Below are 20,402 nucleotides of genomic sequence, written 5' to 3'. Positions count from 1 at the left end.
TAGCCACTGGAAAATATATACATAATCTCTGAATCCAAATTAAACTTCAAAATATTTTTTTAAAGCATGTGTACTTTCACTGATAAAGGCTATTAGATTTATTTCTCTCTACATCAAGCAAAGGAAAGCAGCATAAGGCTCCCAACAAAACTAGGTGCTAAAACCTAGGAATAAAAGGTATATTACCACCTTCTATTGCTCTTCAGCAAAGGATTCTGGCCACTGTCGACAGAAATAAGTCATCATTAAAGAACTGTTCTATTATTACAGTAAATTATCCCCATTTCTAAGATGCCATTAAAACTTACTCTACCATGCTTCTGGTAGTATATGCCTACAGGGAAGGTATTTATTCATAAATTATCTCAGGCAGTGCTCTTTATTCTGAAAAGCACACACTGAAAGTCAATTAATTGTCTTTGAGTAAGAAGTAGCCAGTCTTGTGGACAAGGCAAGAGCGATGGACACTGTTCACACCTTGACTTCAGCAAAGCTTTTGACCCATTCCCACACAGTATCCCTAAACTGAGATGAGATGTAGACTGGGCAGTGGGCCATAGCTGTGTACAGAACCAGTTGAACATCAGGCTCACAGCTATGGATATGTATTCTCCAGATGAGAGAAACCCATACGAAAGAACAGGCTGGGGGACAACTGAGGGAAGAGCAATTCTGCAGAAAAGCAGCTGGGATTCTTGGTGGACAACAGGAGTCGACAACAGTGGACACCACACTGCGCTGTGCCCTTGTGACAGAGGTGGCCAACCACATCCTAGGCTGTATCAGTAAGACAGCAACCAGGAGGCAAAGGCAAGCAACTGTTCCTCTCTATTTGGCATTTGTCAGATGAGCCTGAAGTCCTGTTTCCAGGTCTGGGCTCTTCGGGACTATACACTGACATACTAGAACAAGTCCAGTGGATGGCCAACAACACAATTAAGGGACTGGAGCACAGTAAGACAACTGGGTTTGCTCAGCCTCAGGAAGACTTTAATTTATGTCTTTAATGACATAACAGAATGGTACAGAGAAGATCAAGCCAGGTTTTTCTCAGAGGGGTGCACACTGATAGCAAAGAGGCACCTGGTACTCATTGCACCACCAGAAATTCCAGTCAGGTATCAAGATATTTCTCCCCTCCCATGAAGGTGGCCTGAAACAGAGGCCCAGCAAGTGAACACATTCTTCATCCTTAGACATATTCAAGGCTTACTCAGAGTAGACTTATATAGTGATGTTCTTCCAACTGTATTTCTTCAGTGATCTGAATCACTGAATGATTTGAGTTGGAAGGGACCTTAAAGATTATCTAGTGCCAACCCCCCTGCCAACTAGACCAGGTTACCCAAAGCTCCATCCAACCTCCCCCTCTGCCCTCATCCCTTAATTGCCAGATGAGACATCCCAGACAACATAAACATTTACAAAACAGAGCTCTTACCCGCTTTTATTTTCCTTCCCTTTTACTTTTTCTTGGCCTTTGCCTCCAGTAGGATCCCATTCAACATAGGTATCTTCAACTTTCAAGTTGAGATGAGATGAAGTACTGTCCAAACTGAACACAAATGCTGGTCAAGACAAAATGCAAAATAGTGAAATGGTATAATGTTCTCCCAAGAGTGGCTATTCATAGCGAATTATAGAAGCAGTAGTAAAATTGTAGCAGAACACTTTTTAACTTAATAGAAACATCAGCTTTTTAGTCTGATGCTTGTAATCAAGGTAAGGATCCCTTTAAATGAAGCCCAACTATCTACCCTCAGTGCATAGGTTACAAAGTAAGTTTTCTCATACTTACAGTGCTACAGCATCAGCAATTAAATTCAGCTAGTGATTTCTGCTAGTTAGAGACTACTCCTTAGATTCTTACAGTCATGAATGATTTAAAAAGGAATGCTTATTTTCCATGCTTTGCAGCACTGATTCTCCAACAAGGTGTTTATGATTAATAAGGACTGCAAAATTGGAGAATAGTAAATTGACAGGATAGCACACACAGGCAGAGTTGAACTCTGATGTCAACTGCAGATACAACACCACAGAGGATACACGCTACTAGAAGAGACTTGGTATTTGTTGCAGCCAAGTCCTTCATCCAAGAAAACAAAACTAATACAACGTGCCAAGTTCCTTAAAGAGGTTCATTTACAGACTATTCTGTAAGTGTCCTAATACCGTCTGATTCTAGAAGAAAGTATACTTGACATTTTAAGAGTTTATAGCTCAATAGCATACAAGCATAAAAGATAGTAAGATAAGCACGCGGATGAGGATACTGAGTTTTTATAGGCTGATTAATAAGAAAGTGAACTAAATGTTCACATAGAAATAACAAAAATAAATATGGGAAACATGATAACTGCCCAAACAATCAAAATCAGAATTATTTTCCTCATACTGGAGTGAGGAATGTAAGTGACTATTAAATGGATACTATGTATTTGACAATGACTGTGGCTTAAGAGTACTAAAACGACATCAGGAAAGTTACCAGAATGAAATTGCATATAGCTTTGTTTTTATGAAGTAACATTCACAGGTAAGAAAATTTATATTTCTATTATCCAGTTCATATCGGTCATTTGCCCTTCACACTACAGACTTGTCTGTAATTAAAGCTACAGGATCATTATCTCCACTATACTAGTTAAGATTTGTGTTCTGTGAAAAGACATCCCTTCCAATAAATTTTTCTTCTAGTTTATTTACAAAACTATGTTAGGAAGCCACCATCCTCAGATCAACTGATTTCTAACACAACGATTTAAGTCCAGAGGAGGGCCATGAGGATGATGAGAGGGCTGGAGCACCTCTCCTATGAAGACAGGCTGAGAGAGTTGGGGTTGTGCAGCCTGGAGCAGAGAAGGCTCCGGGGAGACCTCGCAGCAGCGTTCTAGTATCTGGAGGGGACCTACAGGAAAGCTGGGGAGGGGCTGTTTGCAAGGCCATGTGGCGATAGGAGGAGGGGCAATGGTTTTAAACTAGAGCAGGGTAGGTTTAGGTTAGACATTAGGAAGAAGTTCTTTACAATGAGGGTGGTGAGACACTGGAACAGGTTGCCCAGAGAAGGGGTGGAGGCCCCATCCCTGGAGACGTTCAAGGCCAGGCTTGATGAGGCTCTGAGCAACCTGATCGAGTTGAAGATGTCCCTGCTTCCTGCAGGGGAGTTGGACTAGGTGACCTTTAAAGGTCCCTTCCAACCCAACACATTCTACGATTCTAATAACTTCAGCAATTTAGAGCTCCCTTTTTATTTTGAATATTGATAGTGATTAGAACCTACAGCTACAAAGTAAAAAAATACTTTTCAGCACCTTCTATTTACAGAAAGCTATTACTTGTCACATGCTAAGTACCAATGACCAGCCAACTGCGCCAACTGTTTAGATGCCCTAAGAGTCCTAGCAATGCTCAGCCACAACGTTCATCTTATTTCGCTGTACGTTGGCATGATGCAGCAGCACGTAATACCGTCAATCCACAGTTCAAAACAACCAATGTCAAGCTCTACTGGAGAAAGTTACATCACTACCTCATTTTTTGTGTCTGAATGCTAAAAGGCCAGCTTTGTGCCAATAAGCTTCTTAATCCTTTACAGAAATGGTTGTTTTCCTTTTCACTTAGCGCACACGTTTCAGCAGTGCTCATGAAGAAACAGACTTAACATACAAGTTCATTTATGAAGCCAGAACACACAGTTTTCACTACATCCAAGGTCAGAGTCCTTCAAATTTTACCTTTGGTTTCCAGAGTCACAGGATCGGAGTATTCCCCAGCCACAGCTTTGTTGCAAGCTTGTACTCTAAGGTTCACGTATTTTGTATCAAATTTTAGACCTAAAAAGTGAATGTTCAGAAACTTGAGTTGACATTAGTTACTGACAATTTTTACAAGACTATATTCCATGTAGCGCTCTTCCTTTTATCTCAATCTGGCAAGAAAAGCTTAAATCAGCGTAAACTTCATTTAAGAAATGATTTTTTATAAAACCTCAAGGTCAAATTAAAAAGGCAGAGCCATTATCATATAAACCACCCAAGGCTAATGTGAAACAATGGAAGCTTCGTTGCATTCCTGAAGTTTTCCTGCATACAGGAAAATGGGTATTTCACAAAACTTCCAAGCGTAAAGAGTTGTATCAGTATTCTTGGTTTGAGCATAAATAAAACAACCTTTACCTGATAATGTATATTCAGTGGCTTTGATGTAGTCTATCAGTTCCCAAGGCTGTTCATCTTTTACTCGAGGAAGCCCAAAATTGGTTTTCCTATACTCTAGTACAAAATGATCAATTCTGCCATCATTTTCAGGCATTCTCCATGATACTGTTATGCAGTTATCTGCAACCAGACATGCTGCTAGATCTATCTCTGGAGCTTTAGGGACTGCAGAAAGACAAACATACAGATCAGTTTAAAGAGAATGGACTGAATATTAATTTGTTCTCTATGGATTTATAGAGTTCAGAAGTTGCCCTTGGCCTTGTAACAGTCATTCTTTTTTGAGGATCTATTCCATTAGCAAGGCACAATAGGAGACTAGGCATATTACTTTGACTTAACATGCATTTTACAAAACAAGAAATATGCATTATCTCTGAAGCAAACGTTTGCATCGCATTTTCCTGTTTTGTCAGTAAGTTGGGCTGATTTCCTTCTGAAAGCAATGAGAAGGGCATGTTAGAGTGGAGTGGACTTACAATTATAACCCTACATTCAGAGGAACGCTACACAAGAACATTAAACAGCAAACTTTTACTTATGAGTTTTTGGAAGGTAAGTACAGCTGCAGCCCTCAAGCAATATCACTTAAGTTTATGTCCACCACTACAGACAACTATCAGCGTAATAGTTTCCACTAGCCAGTCGGCAGTTACCTAGTTTTCTTTCCTTTTCATCCTTTGTCTCTTGAAAGAAGGGGAAAGAAGTCCTAAGATTCACTGAAGAAAATACTGACATTTTGTTTCAAGACCAAAGTAGTCTATTTCTATGAAATCAAAGAACACTTAAGTCACTGGAAAATATTTTTCAAAAGAAGGCATTTACACACTCTTCATAGTGTCCAAAATACATTAAAGGAAGACTTTTGCTGGAGGAAGTGAAAAAGATGTTTTATTGTTTGCATGTTTTGTAGGAAGGATCTGGAAGAGCTCTTCGTTTGTTTCAGCATTCACAAAAGCTTGAAATAGATAGAAGTGGCCTGCAAGTCAATATATCAATCAGGAACATCAAAAAACATACAATACTGATGCATCTGTGGAATTGACAGACCCACAGATTTTGTTTGTCAAAAATCATACCTTCTCACAACACTGAAACCCTTAACTGTGTTGTTTGGTAACGTGACCAAGTCCTAAGTACACACAGGTTGCCTTTATGCAGTTAAAACAACTATTTCTTGAACAGATTGTTAGCCATGATTCCCCTCCACAATGACTGATGACAATAAGCATCACATTAATTATGGCTGAGGCACATTTAGAGATGTGCAATTTTACCATCTAGATACAAACAACTCCTAGCTATAGCTAGCTAGAAGCAGTAGGCCTAGTTTGCTTTATGCACACTACTTCACACCTTCCCTTCATGATATCATTAAATATTTCAACCTAGCACTACTGAAATGCAGCCTTTTATGTAAGCCAAGCAGGAATTACACTGAGTCTGGTGGTATAGGTTTAAAATGCTTAGGAACAAATAAGCAGCACAGAAGAGACTGAGAGCAAAAGTATTCAAGTCTGTACTAGTTTTGGTTGGGACAGAGTTACATTTCTTCATAGAGGCTTGTGCAGTGCTAAACTTTGGATTTGCGATGAAAACAGTTCCAATAACACTGGGGTTTTAGTTATTGCTCAACAGCATCAAGCACTTTCCTGCTTCTCACGCTGCCCCATCAGCGAGTAGGCTATGGGTGCACAAGAAGTTGGGAGGGGCAGCTGACACCAGCTGACGAAGGGATATCCCATAGCATATGGCATAGTGGTCAGCAATAAAAGCTGGGGGAAGAAGGAGAGAGGGACCTTCAGAGTGATGGCATTTTGCCTTCCCAAGTAACCACTACTCATGATGGAGCCCTGCTTTCCTGGAAGTGGATAAACACCTGCCTGCCAATGGAAAGTAGCAAATAAATTAACTTACAGCACACAGCTTTTGCTTTACCTATTAAAGTGTCTTCACCTCAAGCCACAAGTTTTTTCAGTTTTACTCTTCTGATTCTCTTCCCACCCCACCACAAAAGGGGGGAGTGAGCAAGCAGCTGTGTGGTGCCTAGCTGCCTGCCAGGGTTAAACCACAACAAATTCTCAAGAGTTAACCACATGCATTTGCCATCAAATTTCAAAAGTCATGCAACAATAATTTGAGAATAGTATCAGTAAGATCCCTTCTTAGGCAAAAGAAAAATTAAGATGAGGCAAGTATTTCAGAATATACCTGTAAATCCCTTCTTAGACAAAATTAAGAGGAAGACAAGTATTTCAGAACATATACCTCCAAGTTTAGCTACCTGTCCCAATTATTTTTGGCATGGTATAAGATACCAGATAGAGTGTCTTCCATGTGTTTGGAGTGACCAAGTCTTCAGCATAATTCTGGCAAGCAGCATTCAAATTGTTTATATTACCACAACACCAAACCTGTTTTCAAGTTCCCACGCTAGAACATTAGTATTTCTTGATATATAAAGGTCAATCAATGCTCAGTACAATTTTGCCTGCAACGGTTTGAGCTATCAGGATTTGGTGTCAAGTGTAATTTTATAGCTTGACACTAGAGTAGAGGAAAGTAAAACTGATATCCAGACAGTTAATTTTTCCTGTTTACAAATCAAAGCCCCAAACAATTTAAATTCCCATGTATTTGATAACGAAGACACACATATAAGAAGGGTCATACTAAATACTATCTTCATCTAGATACAAAACCTTGTTCACACTTGCTGTTAGATCTTTAAGATCCCATTCCTGTTAAACAGGTACACTATGATTAGCTTACCTACCTTGTTCCCTTATCTATGAAATACACAGCAATGACTGCTACCCAGAATCTAAGACTAAAAGGTGAATTCCCACCTAGACACTGCTAGCTGACCACTAGGAATAATGTTGGTAATTTACTACACCTGCTAAGACATACTGCATCTGCAGCATACAAGATAAATGGGCAGAAATGTAAACCGACGCTGCCAAGTCCTTAATGGATTTGGATTAGTGACCTAGAGAAGAAACAATTTCCATCCCTGCCAGCACTATTCTTGTCAATATATTCTTGGTACCAGTCAAGGGCAAAGTGGTTTAAATATGAAAGCAGTAAGAATAAAGAGACATGAAAGATATATACCGGAATACTGCAACTAAGTTTACTTTCAAACAGGAACAAATAGATGCATCAATACACATTTTATATTATGGTAATATCATTGCCTTAGTAGACTGCTCTCTTGCATTTCAGACCATTATCACCAGTCTTGTAAGTGACATATTAGCTTACAGTTCCATGCATAACACTACTGCAGAGGACTAGGGCTTCGGAGTGTCACTGAGGATCAAGTTAGCAGGTACAGTCTTGAGAAACACAAGACAAGTTCAAGAAGTACAGAGGAACTGACAACTCAAGAAAAAACATGGTCTCGAAGACTCATTCTCACTTCTGAGATCAATGTTATTTTCTGAAATGCTGTATTATGTAGAAATTAACACAATAAAATCAGAAAACCTTTTTACCCTCAAGGTATTCAGCTTAAAATACAATGAATAAGAACAACTTTAGATACTCTGAAAAAACTGCGCATTAGGGTGCAAGAGGTGTGGTTTTGTTTTGTTTGTTTTAAATATAGAACATCATTAATGTAGTAACAAATTAAACTCACTGCATACAATTTTTACCTGGCAAAAAATTTACAGCCTGGAGAATGCGCCTTTCCAGAGTGAAGTCCACCATCAAATGAGTCATACTATCACTGACCGTTGGTTTCAGAGAGATGCGGAACGCTGAAGCCATTGTGACTCTAAAGTCAAGAAAGCAGCATTAGCAAAATTGTATTTTGCATTGTTTCAGTCCTATAGCCATTTTCCAAAACAGCAATCAGATAACCTGTGTCATTAATGTCAAGCTGTTAGCCAAAATAGTGATCAAAGACCAGAACGCTTTTCTAACAGATAACTGTTTACCATGTAGCACAGACTCCAAAATAGCAAGTTTTGCTAATGTGACTGTCTCAAAGACAAAATGGTGTGTGGTCTCAGTTGTTCCGTATTACTAGGCAAAGAAATACTAAAAGTGACTAGAAGCTTAAAACTTCTTTTACTTGTCAAAAAACTTGGATAAGAGACAAAACAAAACTCGCACAACACAAAATCAGGAAGTATGAAGTATCTAAAGCACTGCAGAATCAGCATCATATATGTTTTATATACTTAGAAATTTGAAACATAAACCTTTAGTTTAAAAAGGTCCAAAGACTTTTCTGCTTGACAAGATTGACTCATCACCTCCAAAATGCATTTTCACATGCTAAATAGAAGGCATTTATAAATAGTGAACAGGCTGAATACCCCAATTTCCTATCTACCTCTGATCGTATCCGGGGATGAAGAAGCATTTAAGTTGGAACATGCAAGTTCAGTCTTACAGGACTAAAGCACAGCTCCCATTTCCACTTCTGAAATCTTAGCTCAGTCCTTATTCTGAATACTCCTAAGGCACTGCTGTACTCCATCAACTAGACCACGAAAAAAAGGAGGACAAGTCTCTTGCATAGTTCTGTAACTCTGAAGACATCACACCACGCAGCAGAATTTGAACAACATTAATTCAGACAGCACACAGGTCCTAACTTCTGCTTTAAAAAGAGATTCTTAATTGGGAAGTTGTATACACACTACAAAAGCAAGTCAACTGCAAAAAGTTGTATCTAATTTACACCCACAGATCTGTGTCAGCTCTAGAACACCTAATAGTTCACAGGAAGTGATACACATTAAGTATTCCTCTAGCATGTAAGAGAGATTGTGTGCTAACTAAATGTACATTAAAGAATGGCAAAAACCAAAAAGTTCAGGTAGTGAAGAAGGGGGAAGAAATATGAAACTGAGTATAACGCTCAAGCGTTACAATTACGGGATATAAGACAATTATGTCACTGAACATCACAAGAGAGTCAGGTTAATTCATTTCCTAAGACAGAGTTGCCCTTCTGAAATTCATTATGGGCTGCCTAGCAGATGCCACTGCTCAGCCAGGCAGGTAAGTCTCTCCTTAAGGAAGAATAATTCTCTGATTAGCAGTAAGAGAATACTCAGTAGTCAGCTTCAGACAGCTTTTTAACTTCTGTTTAGGCACCAATCTTAGTGAGATCTCTCAGAGAGAGAACCAGCCACATTTGCTTCAAAAGGATTAGATCACACAGCATTTCAAGAAACTGGAAGATTAAGAGAATGCTTATTACAGATAAAAAGTATTAATATTCCTATCACTGCCACTATCCCTCTGATTTGTTAAGGACACTAAAACTTCACCCTTGGAAAAGCAAAGATTAATTACTTTTAAATTAATTATTTTTTTAATATTAATACATTTAATTAATTAATAATTAATTTATGAGAAATTAATTAATTACTCATTTTACACAAAACTTCAGAGAATTTAGACAATCAGACCCTTCCTGGACAACCCATAAATTGAAACCCAACGTACTTGCTCTATAAGAGCAATATATGGTGGAAACACCCTGTGAGCTGTCTTTGAAGATATTATGCACATCACAGTAAGTTTTCTGAACCAGGTCAGACTCTCAGAACATAGTTATCCTTCTTCCAAGTAAAGAAAAATAACCTTAGCATTTATTTTGAAACCTTAACATTTTGCTTTCTAAACAATAATTTGAAGACACAGTTCAAAGAAGAGCTACAAGAAATAGCAGTTTCACTGACATCAGTCAGAGTGATGTCACCAGGAATATTTCAACACCTACAAGACTTTTTACATTCAAAAGGAAAAGCAGCTAGCAAAAGTCTGTAAGTACTTTAAAAAAAAACCTCACCAAAATTTTCTCATAAATTAAAGGGACCAAGTCAGCTTGAAACATTATTAAATTTCAGCCATCTGGCATTAATAATAAATCAACAGTTTATTAGTAATAATAATTAATTATATACTTACATATACTTAAAGAAATAATAACAATAGCTGTTGCAGAGGTCCACTTCCCTGCATTAAAAACACCTTTCTCTTATATTAAGTCATGGAAGGCCAACAGCCATCAAGGAAGCATTAGAAGTTCTTAGCTCTCTCTCAGAAGTTGCGATGTCAGAACAAACACTTAGAAAAGAGTCAATTAATTTAATTTAAGCTGACTATGACCCTTTCAAAATAAATGCATTTTCAAGGATAAGATTAATTCAAAGACATAAGAGCAATAGACTTTTTACTGTACCTCTCTTTGATCTGTCTGGCAGCCTTGAGGCATGTCAAGGAGAAAAGAGAGAAAGTAGGTTAATAGTATTGGTTAGAACTGCAATAAGGTATCACCTGTGAAAAACTGATCAACACCTCCACCAAACTAATTCCAAATTACTCAGCTTCCTGGGCATGACTTTTTCTCTTCCCAAGTCAGTAAAATTTAACTACCATGGTATTTTCTGTGAAACTATAGCTTGTTAGTGGCACATAACCATACCTGACCTGTTTGGCTATACATCATATGATGTATACTCTGACAAACAAGGAAAAAAAAATAGGACTTGCTTCAACTTTTCCTCTGAAAGTTATTATACTATCACAATACTCCCTAGAAGGCTCTCTCCATATGTCACTATTCGAAACCATAGAATACAGTTCTTTCCAGCATTTAAATAATACCACTGAAGCAGATGCAGAAGTGGTGATGGCATATTTCAAAGATAAACATTAACTGCAATTTGGAAAGGCAAAATCCCCGTCCTTCACCAAGAAGAACTGCAAATTGTTGAAGCAGTGATGGCTGAGTTAAGCCTGCTGAATTCATGCCTGGAGTTAACCTTGCTACTTGATCTAGTTGCCATTCAGCTGAACTACTTTCGCTTCCGAAGCGGGGATAAAAAACATCAGGTAGTTTCTCAGTTTAAAGTTAAACAAAAGTGGAGGACTTCCAAATTTTTCACTAAATACAAAGCACGCTCAATGAAAAAATAACAAAAGTCAGTTGTACATAAAACCAATTTTATATTCCCAAAGTGGGAAGCAGAAAAAACCCAGAAGTGTTTAGAAATAAATTAGTTTACGAGGTAGCTTTGTTTTACCTCAAACCAAAGTTATTCTAAGAACTACTGACTGATTTTCCTACATGACAGCTGTAGACAGAACCAAAAGCCTTCTTCATAACCTCTATACCTTATAGAGCATGTGGTAGCCAGGATTCAATGAACAGTCTTCTGCAAGACAGTCATGGCTTAACCCCTTTGAATTCAGTTTGTTTCCAGGCTACTGGCAAAGAAGGGTACCAGCCCATCTCAGATGAACTGCCCAGTAGTGTCAAACCACATCCTGTCTAATCACTGAACCCTCCTGTATGCTAGCATTCATGTTCTTTTGACTTCCAGGTAAGCCAATTCAGCAAATAAAGCCACCAGAAACCTAACATAGAAGAAAATAAAAAAAATAATCATAGTTTAGTCTTACAATAGTTTCCCATGAACTGATTTCCTAGAGGATCCGAACAGAATTTGTGCTGATAAAAAAGTCAAGGATGGAGCTGCTGTTTCAGGAACACTTGGTATTCCTACCAGAAGAGCAATAGATTTAGCTAGCTAATAGCCAAGGCAACACTATCTTAAAATGCCATATCCAAAGGCACATTTACAAGTGCAAGCTAGTGTAATACAAGTTTCAAATCCTAGATATTAGAGTTGACTAAATTAGATTTCTGTATCTTAAGCCTCAGAATCCAAATTTAAAGAGATTTTCCCCCCAAACACTCAAATAACTTTCCTTAGTGCATTTGATTGAAAAAAGCATTAGAGACATCTGAAAAGAAACAACTTACAACAAATTCAAAGTTACATTCTGCACTCTGCTTAAGAGCTAACTTAAATCTTTACACATTGCTATGACAAGACAGAAAAAACAATTCCAACTGAAGTGCTAAGAAAAATACTCAGTTTAGGAATTGTCACTCTTTAAGGCAAATAAAACAAAGCTGACACTCAGGAAGCGTGACAGCACACAAACATGTTGCCAAAAGGTATAACTGACACAGTAAGACAGCTTTCCTGTCCACTCTTTTAGAATAATTTGTGTCCTTGTTCCTGCTAAAACACAGAAGGCAAAAGTAATTGGGTCTTGAATTTGTCATGGCTGACCCCACTACTAACACAAGGATTATAATAGCAAGCCTAGTATACCACATAAGTGTATATGTAGAACTGTTTTATTAATTTGTAAGTAGATTCTTTCAGTTAGATACATGTTGCCTTACTTACAAGTCTGCTGTTGTAAAGTACATGTTATTTGTATTGGAATCACAACGCGAGGCCCAAATCAGGCTCCTGCCTGCACAATATACAAACGCATTAGAAGGTTTTGGGGGAGTACAGGAACCATTGCCCTGAATTCAGTTTCATAAGATCCTTCAGGACAAGTGTAGAGTTCATAGTTGCAAATTAAAGATTTACAGCTTGCATGAAGTTCTGCAAAACAAAGATCTTATCAAACACTGACTGCTGCAGCTTGAGTACACAAACTCTCTGCAAGTGTCACGTAACAGCACTGGGCAACTGACAAAGTCACTTGCCACTGCTTTGACTGCTTGCCATCAAACATTTTGTAAGTCTTGGTTCAGTTTCATAGAGATTTATTTCACCCTCACTTTCTGGGTTCGCTTACCTAACGTCAGTACAGGTTGGCTTAACACTGACAGTTGTCCAGGAGAAGGTATTCCTTTCCGTCCCCCCTCACTCTAAATAAGAAAAACCTTATTTTATTAGAGATTGCATAAAAACCCAAGACTATAGTGCTTGACTTGGCCTCCTCAACAGAACATTAACTGTACTTTCATAGGCCTCTCTACTCTTACTCTCAGTGCTCCTGGTAAGTTTGCAGGATCCACTACAGTACTGCAAAAGATATTTCAAATTGAGACAAATACCAACGTCTGCCTTATGCATATCTGTTCCAAGTTTTCTACCTTCAAGAATTCCACAGGGTCCTTTATGTCCAATGACTGCGCAGCAAGTTCCAGCAGCTCTTCAGAACTCTCTAGGGCATTACTACACTGGCTAAGCTGATCCTGAAGCAAAAACAAAGAGTATGAATTTGATGCATTCACATTTAAAAAGTGGTTTACGAACTACCAGTACTAGAACTACATGGCTTTGCTATGCATTTGTAACAACTTATTACCTTACCCAATCAAGGCTATTACTTCTGACACATTGTGTGAACTAGAACTTCACTGTGCTTGAAAAGCACACAGTGACACATGGCACATCCTATAAATCCAAAGGGGAAACAGTTGGATAGATGGTGAAGTCTGATTTAAAAGCCAGATTTAATTTGAAGGCCTGTTTCTCTCAACATCAGGATTTCAGAAGCAAAGAAATGCTTACATCTGCATGCACTACAATTTCTATTTACAGAACTGCACTTCACCAATGAACTGATATTGTTTAATGTAGCATTAGCCTTGAAAAAGGCAGTTATTTTATCTCCAACCAGCTCTAGAATTGTCACAAGACAATCCTGAAAGTCAGTACTGCTGTACAACAAATGGGAATAGTAGAGGAAGGGGAACAGAGGAAGAAAGGCAGAAGAGCCATTTCTTTCATGATTATCTAAAACGATACCTAAACTACCATTGCCAGTACACAAAACAGCCCACAGAGAACACCTGGTATTACATATACGGGTATATCCCTAAACAGATTAGTTTTGAATCCACTGCAGGATCCTAAACGTACCACAGGTTAAACAAGAGGTGCACTTTAAGCCTTCCAACAGCTTTTGCATCACCACTGAATCTACAGTTGTTTTTCTCTTCATGTGGTATTTACTGTAATATCTCAGAACAACTCAAACAAAGTAATTATTTTTCTTTAAAACACTTCAGAAAAGACAGCTTGGTCTAAAGAAGTCACTGTCTCAGAAGCAACCAACGCTTGCATCAACTTTGAGAACAGACTGGTCTGAAGCACTTGAGAAGTGTAACTGGTTTTGTCAAGTGTGGTGAGTTGACCTGGGCCAGCTGTTCCTCAGATTTACTGTGCAAGGATAAAATAGCAGTAAGGAAACAGTCCAACAGCTAGAAGTTTGTATGCAGTTTCCAGATAACTTCTGAACCATGCCATTAACACAAGTTGTCATTCATCTAATACAGCTGCTCTCCTCTTTGGAGGATATCCAATGCTGACAAATTCAGATATACCATGATAGTGCCAAAATGTCCCAGGCAAACACCTCAAAAGAGAGAAGTTAATGCCAGAGGCATTTTCAAACAGCTCTGCAGAAGTGACACAGTAACTGGATGCTTCCATTATCATCTTACGGAGATGCATCTGCATTTGGGAGTTAAAAATAAATACTTTAGTGTCATTAAAATACACTGCCCCAAAATGAAGCAATGTATTTTCAAAGCAAAGGTTTAAGGAGAATTTCTAATTTTCAGCCTTAACTTCCAAGGAAATTATTTGGGAGGGATCAGCCTAAATACTAAATCCTCACCCTCTTCCACCATTATGTAGCCCCAGTATTTTAAGTTACAGCTCATTCTCAACAAGAGCATTTAGTCAACTCAGAAGACTAAATATAGCACAAGCACTTTAAGAGGACATAAATTAAGCAAGTCCATTCCTTTCAACTGGATGTTTAGACCTCACTGAAGTTCCTTGGTTTCCTCATACAAAGTTTCAGTTCCAGCCAAAGATAATGGCTTGCATTAATACATTCAATGCAACAGTTTTCATCTGTTAGTTTGGTTTGGTAGATTGACTGTTGGGAAACGCCTTCTTGGACTGCCTGTTACAGAGGAAGCTTGGTCTGTCATCAAGTAAAGAGAATGTTCTTTGGGCCTGTAGTTAGAGAGGAGCCTCAGCTGAAAGACAAGTAGGGCACTTAGCAACTATGTCAGTGATCTGTAACATTCCACTTGTCTTCATCCACTTCAGACTAAGTAGCAGATCAGCTGTTCGACACAGATATCGGGCAGCAATTCTTGGTACAGCTGTAACACACTGACAAGCTTTCTGAAGAACTTCGTTCAACCACACCTGAGCTTGATCAAATTAGCTTATCTATCAGAAAATTAACAGACAGTACCAGAATTAACAGAAAATGTCAACAGTCAAACTGCCAGATGAGTAACTATCAAAACAGTTTTCAGTTCCAGAATCATTTTTTGCAAGATCAACTTTAGTTGATCAACTCCACTAGAAGGTAGAATAATTGATACATGCCACAGCTGAATTTCTCCTGTGAGCTGTTCATTGAGAAGCACTAATTTTTTAAGCATTTAAGTCCTAAGTGTCCATGGATGTAGGTAGACCTCTGTCTGTTGAGAAACTTCAGAAGAACTTAAAACAGACATATGGAGAGAAATAAGCGCACTCTTCCATCTCCAATTTTAAGTGCTTAACTCAAATTGTGCACTCAGAAGTTCTGGAGTGTTTTACACCCAGAGTGAAAAACAGACCTTGTAAGAAAGCCTGTGGAAGTTGTTTCAGGAATTTAAACTGACTAGACACAAGAAGATGAAGTTTTTCAGAAACAAACACCTTCCTTATTGCTTTTCATAAGCAAAAAGAGCTAGGCAGAAGAGTGCTGCAACTAAGATCATTTAAAGAAAAAAGACAGAGAAACAGCTTCTGCTTAAAAGATTTAACTGTGCTTTGACCCCATGCAACCAGACTTTCTGAAAACTAGAGCCGACCTGCTACACACTACTGGAAAAACATAGACTTATACATGTTTCAGAAAGCGATGTTTTTGTTTCTGTTCTCTGAGACTCACTGGAAACATTCTCCTGCATGAAATTATACAACTACAAGCTGGTGAAGTTCATATAGCAGGTTTAGTAGCAGGCACCAGTGTAACCTGTTCCCAGACAATTCCCATATGTATTCCAGTGTGCATATACAATTTGCTTGATGTTAACAAATGGAAGATGGCTAGGTCTGTCAATAGGAGATCAGCCTCTGTGCTTCGGATACCTGACGTGATTCTCAACTAAGTTCAAGTCTGAACAAATCACTGAGGCATGTCTACAGGTTCAGATGCTTATATTCCAAAGAAACCAATTTCAGTCCACAAGCTGTTCATTAGTTTGAAGGAAGCAAACATATCTAAGTCCTGCTCTGACGCAGCAAATCCCCACCTGTAAGCTCTACAAGTACTACTACATCCTTTCTACATAACAATGTTGAGAACATAAATATGCTAGACACCATCAACTACCCTAGAAGAAGGTTCCAGAGAAGTACTTATAACAAAGAAAACATCTACCTTACACTTACTGCATTTCTTGCAACACTACCAAAATCACTCAGTTGAGATTTAAAATAGCAGTTTAAAAATGCTTTGACCCAGCTGCAAAAATTTACAGATTTAGTTATATAGTTACCTGCAGAGCTTGAACTTTACGGGCCTCTTCTTGCTGAATAGTGCTGGCCATACTCCCCTTCATCTCATCCAGTAGAGAATACAGACCATCAAATTCTTCATCCAACTCACTGATTGCATTAGAAGAGTTTACCTAAGAAGAGAATTAAAACTGCTGCAATTTGTACTGGAAACAATGCAGACTAGTCTTTTAGACTGAAAGTCACATTGTTTGCCCAAAAGAGCTTTGCTATGACCGCTGAATACCTTGTCACTGCTCCTCATCTTATCAAAAGTGATGGACACCTCTTACGCAGACTTTACATTAAAACACCGAAGACTGAAATCCATGAAAATTCCGTAATACTCAAACTTGCACAGAACCAACATAATTGTTAACTTTGTTCCATGCCAAAAGGCCTTGAGTTCTCTCTCACAATTATATATTTATTGTCAGATGTTTGTAAGGAGGTAGTTATCCAGCTCCATATAAAACAGCTTAATTTGATACTAAAAACTGCACTCAAGAAGACAGCTTAAAGATCTGTCGGATAATTTTTATTTCTGCAGGTAAATTTGCTGAGCTTTAACATGAAAAAAAGAGCTTAGCGTTCATTGATAGGCTAAAGAAACCTAAACCTCATCCTAGTGTAAAATTAGGTCCAACTATTAACTTAAGCCCAACAAATAGCAACTACTAAAAAAGAGAAAGAGCAAATAATTTTATCTCCAGTATCAGAATGGTCTCATTTTTAACTCTGCCAAGCAGACTAGAAGTCTAGAAAAGACACACTACTTCCAGTTAACAGGAGTTTGAGATCTTGCATCACAATTCAGATTCTCTTCCACACAAACCCCACAATAATTTTTTTTTTTTCATGAAAAGCAAAACCACCATACCTTTCAACTAGAGACAGACTTAAAAAATAAAGTGTTTTTCTACCTGGTTCCAACATGAAGATATATTTAAAATTTGACTCTTTCATCCCATCCCTTACACGCTACCCAAACAGTTTGAAATTGACAAAACTGAAAAGTTGCTCCCCTCTCAGCTACAATCTATGAGACTTAATATATATACCTGAACATTTTTTATTGTATGGTTCAGCATGTCAATGAAGTTGTGAATTTCACCATTTTTGTTCGCTAGATTAGAGACAATCCTTTGCAGAGCCTCCTAGAATTACAAAAACAAGTGAGTTAAGTTGTAAAAGAATCTTGTAATTTTTTTTAACCATGACCATTTCAACATACATGCAAATTCATCATATACATTTCAGTTCTGGTGAATTCAATTTCTATTCTGATGAGATCAGGAAATAAATTTTCTTAGAAAAGAGAGAGATTATCAAAGGTCTAAGAAGCATTCCACCAAACTAAAGATCTCCAGCTGTTAGTCTAAGAGAAATCAAGAATCTCTTTTATGATACACCACTCTTTCACATGTTTTGCTACCCATGTTTGTGCAACTCCCAAGTCCTCTAAACCAGACTACCTACTGGCACCACACTCCGCCATATACAGCTCCTCCAGATGAGAAAGCTAGTGCAAAAACAACCGAACAGTGAACCAATAAAGGAAAAAAAAAAAGCTGGTAAAAGTTAACCCAGAAGAAAAATAGCATTTTCTATTGTCAAAAGAAGCTAGTGTTAAATAATTAAACTGACAGTTTATCATATACACAGGAAAAAAAACCTGTAACAGTGATTTGTAAACTTATTCTACAAGTGGTAAAATATTTTGGCAAATAAACTATATATTCGAATTAAAAGTTACCTCAAAGAATAAAGCTTACCAATAGCTGAAAAAGAGAATCAAGGTTATTTCTCTGGTGTACTACTCCAGCTATTAAAAAGGATTAGATTCAGCTTACAAAACACATACTAAGAGGGCAAAACTGTTAAGCACAACAAAATGATTTTTAAATTAAATAAGACTACCAAGTTTAGTTTTGTTGAGTAGTCAAATGCATATTCTAAGAATTTGACAAAAACACATCAACAGTTAGTACTTAAAATTGAGTCGCATAATTAAAGCACAGAGCACATCAGCATATTTAAGTAAAAATAAAGGACAAGGTGAGGAGATAACTAAGAATTTTCTGTTATGTAATTCAGGCTGGTTGATAATAAGTTTTAGAAACAAATCTGACTCTAAAATGCTAGATTTGGCTTTTTTTAAAAAGTAGAACATTCTTAATCAGTTGGACTCAAGAGTTTCACGTTGTTCAGCTTAATATTATTGACAACAGTGAGGAAATCAAGGCATGGAGAGCTAATAAGCACAACTTAAGAACAGCCTGACCACCAAAAAGACATTGCAATTTCTTAATAACCATTTACTACTTATATCACATTTGTTTGCCAAAAAGCAAGAAAAATATTTTGTCTTTTCACAACATCCACAGTGAACTTCAACACTATGTCCTGCTTAAGGAATCTCTCCACTAGACCTAAGCCACAGAATGGTTTGGGTTGGAAGGGACCTTAAAGATCAGCTAGTTCCAACGCCCTGCCATGGCCAGGGACACCTCCCACTAGACCAGGCTGCTCAAAGCCCCATCCAGCCTGGCCTTGAACACTTCCAGGGATGGGGCATCCACAACCTCCCTGGGCAACCTCTTCCAGTGTCTCACTACTCTCATAGGAAAGAACTTCTTCCTAACAGCCAATCTAAACCCACCCTCTTTCAGTTTGAAACCATCACCCCTTGTCCTATCATTACACTCCCTGACAAAGAGTCCCTCCCCATTTCTCCTGTAGGCCCCCTTTAGGTACTGGAAGGCTGCTATAAGGTCTCTCTGGAGCCTCCTCTTCTCCAGGCTGAAGAACCCCAACTCTCTCAACCTGTCCTCATAGCATAGGTGCTCCAGCCCTCTGATCATCTTCGTGGCCCTCCTCTGGACCCACTACAACAGGTCCATGTCCTTCTTATGTTGGGGGCCTCAGAGTGGATGCGATACCTGTTTCTTCTGACCCATTCCTGAACAGTTTTCAATGAATCTACAATGATGTTGCAGTATTGGTAGTCCAACCCATTGCCTGTTTGCACAGCGTCATGCTCATAAAGTTAAACCACTAGCAGAGGAAAATGAAATTTTACTGCTTTTACCACAGGCATTGTTATGCTGTTATATGAAGATAAAAAGGACCAGCTAGTAGTGACTGAAATTAGGACTCTGAAGAAAAGAAACAAGACCAGATCAGTTTCTTTCAGAAGCAGAGTACAGCAACTCTTGATCACTTCATTACAGAATATTTTCATTGTCTGGTTAAAACTGAACATGCTTAAAGACACATTAGAATGTCAAATGAAACGCCACTGTCCAACCAGCTGCTTCGGCATTCACTACTGACCAGAGGCAATTGTTTTTGCATGTCAGAAACATTAAGCCTTAGATCCTATAAACACAACTGTCAATTTGGATGAACAAGAAAACTCCCAATCCTCTTTCAGATAGGATATTAGGGCTTACTCGGTTGCACCACACGGAAAAAAAAAAAAATTAGTCTTCTTGCACATAGTACTGAACAATGTTTTTTGTTTTCATAGCTACACACTGATTAAAGGAAGAGATCTACATCTGAGGAATGCTTAGAAAGCCTTTACACAGCCAAATACATGGCTGCAACTGGAAGATAACTGTCAAACAAGGTTTTCCACTACATCTAAAGTTAAAGTCAACTGAACAAACAAGGATCAATACGGCTTTTTTTAAGTAAGCTACCAGTTTCTCCAAACAGAAACTCCACCAGGTTTGGTCAAACTCGAATAAGTATAGACACCTTGTACAAGTGCAGTTGCAAGAGGCCTAAAAATACTGACCATCAGTAGACAGAA

The 20,402-nt window shown here is 38.2% G+C and overlaps 1 protein-coding gene across 6 annotated transcripts in view; it reads right to left on the bottom strand.

The window, feature by feature from the left end:
- FSD1L (fibronectin type III and SPRY domain containing 1 like) overlaps window positions 1-20,402 on the bottom strand; it is a 29,405-nt gene that overhangs the window by 7,066 nt on the left and 1,937 nt on the right. For 3 of the 6 annotated variants that reach the window (XM_074569754.1, XM_074569751.1, XM_074569753.1), the window contains exons 2-10: window positions 17,644-17,739; window positions 16,585-16,716; window positions 13,159-13,260; window positions 10,432-10,454; window positions 7,883-8,004; window positions 4,179-4,385; window positions 3,738-3,836; window positions 1,442-1,568; window positions 187-222 (exon numbers count right to left, since the gene is read on the bottom strand). In XM_074569754.1, coding sequence (XP_074425855.1) covers window positions 187-222; window positions 1,442-1,568; window positions 3,738-3,836; window positions 4,179-4,385; window positions 7,883-8,004; window positions 10,432-10,454; window positions 13,159-13,260; window positions 16,585-16,716; window positions 17,644-17,739 — 944 coding nt within the window. The remainder of the gene's footprint in view (window positions 1-186; window positions 223-1,441; window positions 1,569-3,737; window positions 3,837-4,178; window positions 4,386-7,882; window positions 8,005-10,431; window positions 10,455-13,158; window positions 13,261-16,584; window positions 16,717-17,643; window positions 17,740-20,402) is intronic. The other 3 variants (XM_074569755.1, XM_074569756.1, XM_074569752.1) reach the window with 2 other exon arrangements.

The sequence above is a fragment of the Larus michahellis genome, chromosome Z, assembly GCF_964199755.1.
Source record: "Larus michahellis chromosome Z, bLarMic1.1, whole genome shotgun sequence".
In the NCBI taxonomy this organism is placed as follows: Eukaryota; Metazoa; Chordata; class Aves; order Charadriiformes; family Laridae; genus Larus; species Larus michahellis.
The sequence above is the reverse complement of the archived record's forward strand: the minus strand, read 5'-3'. Positions and strand labels throughout refer to the sequence as shown.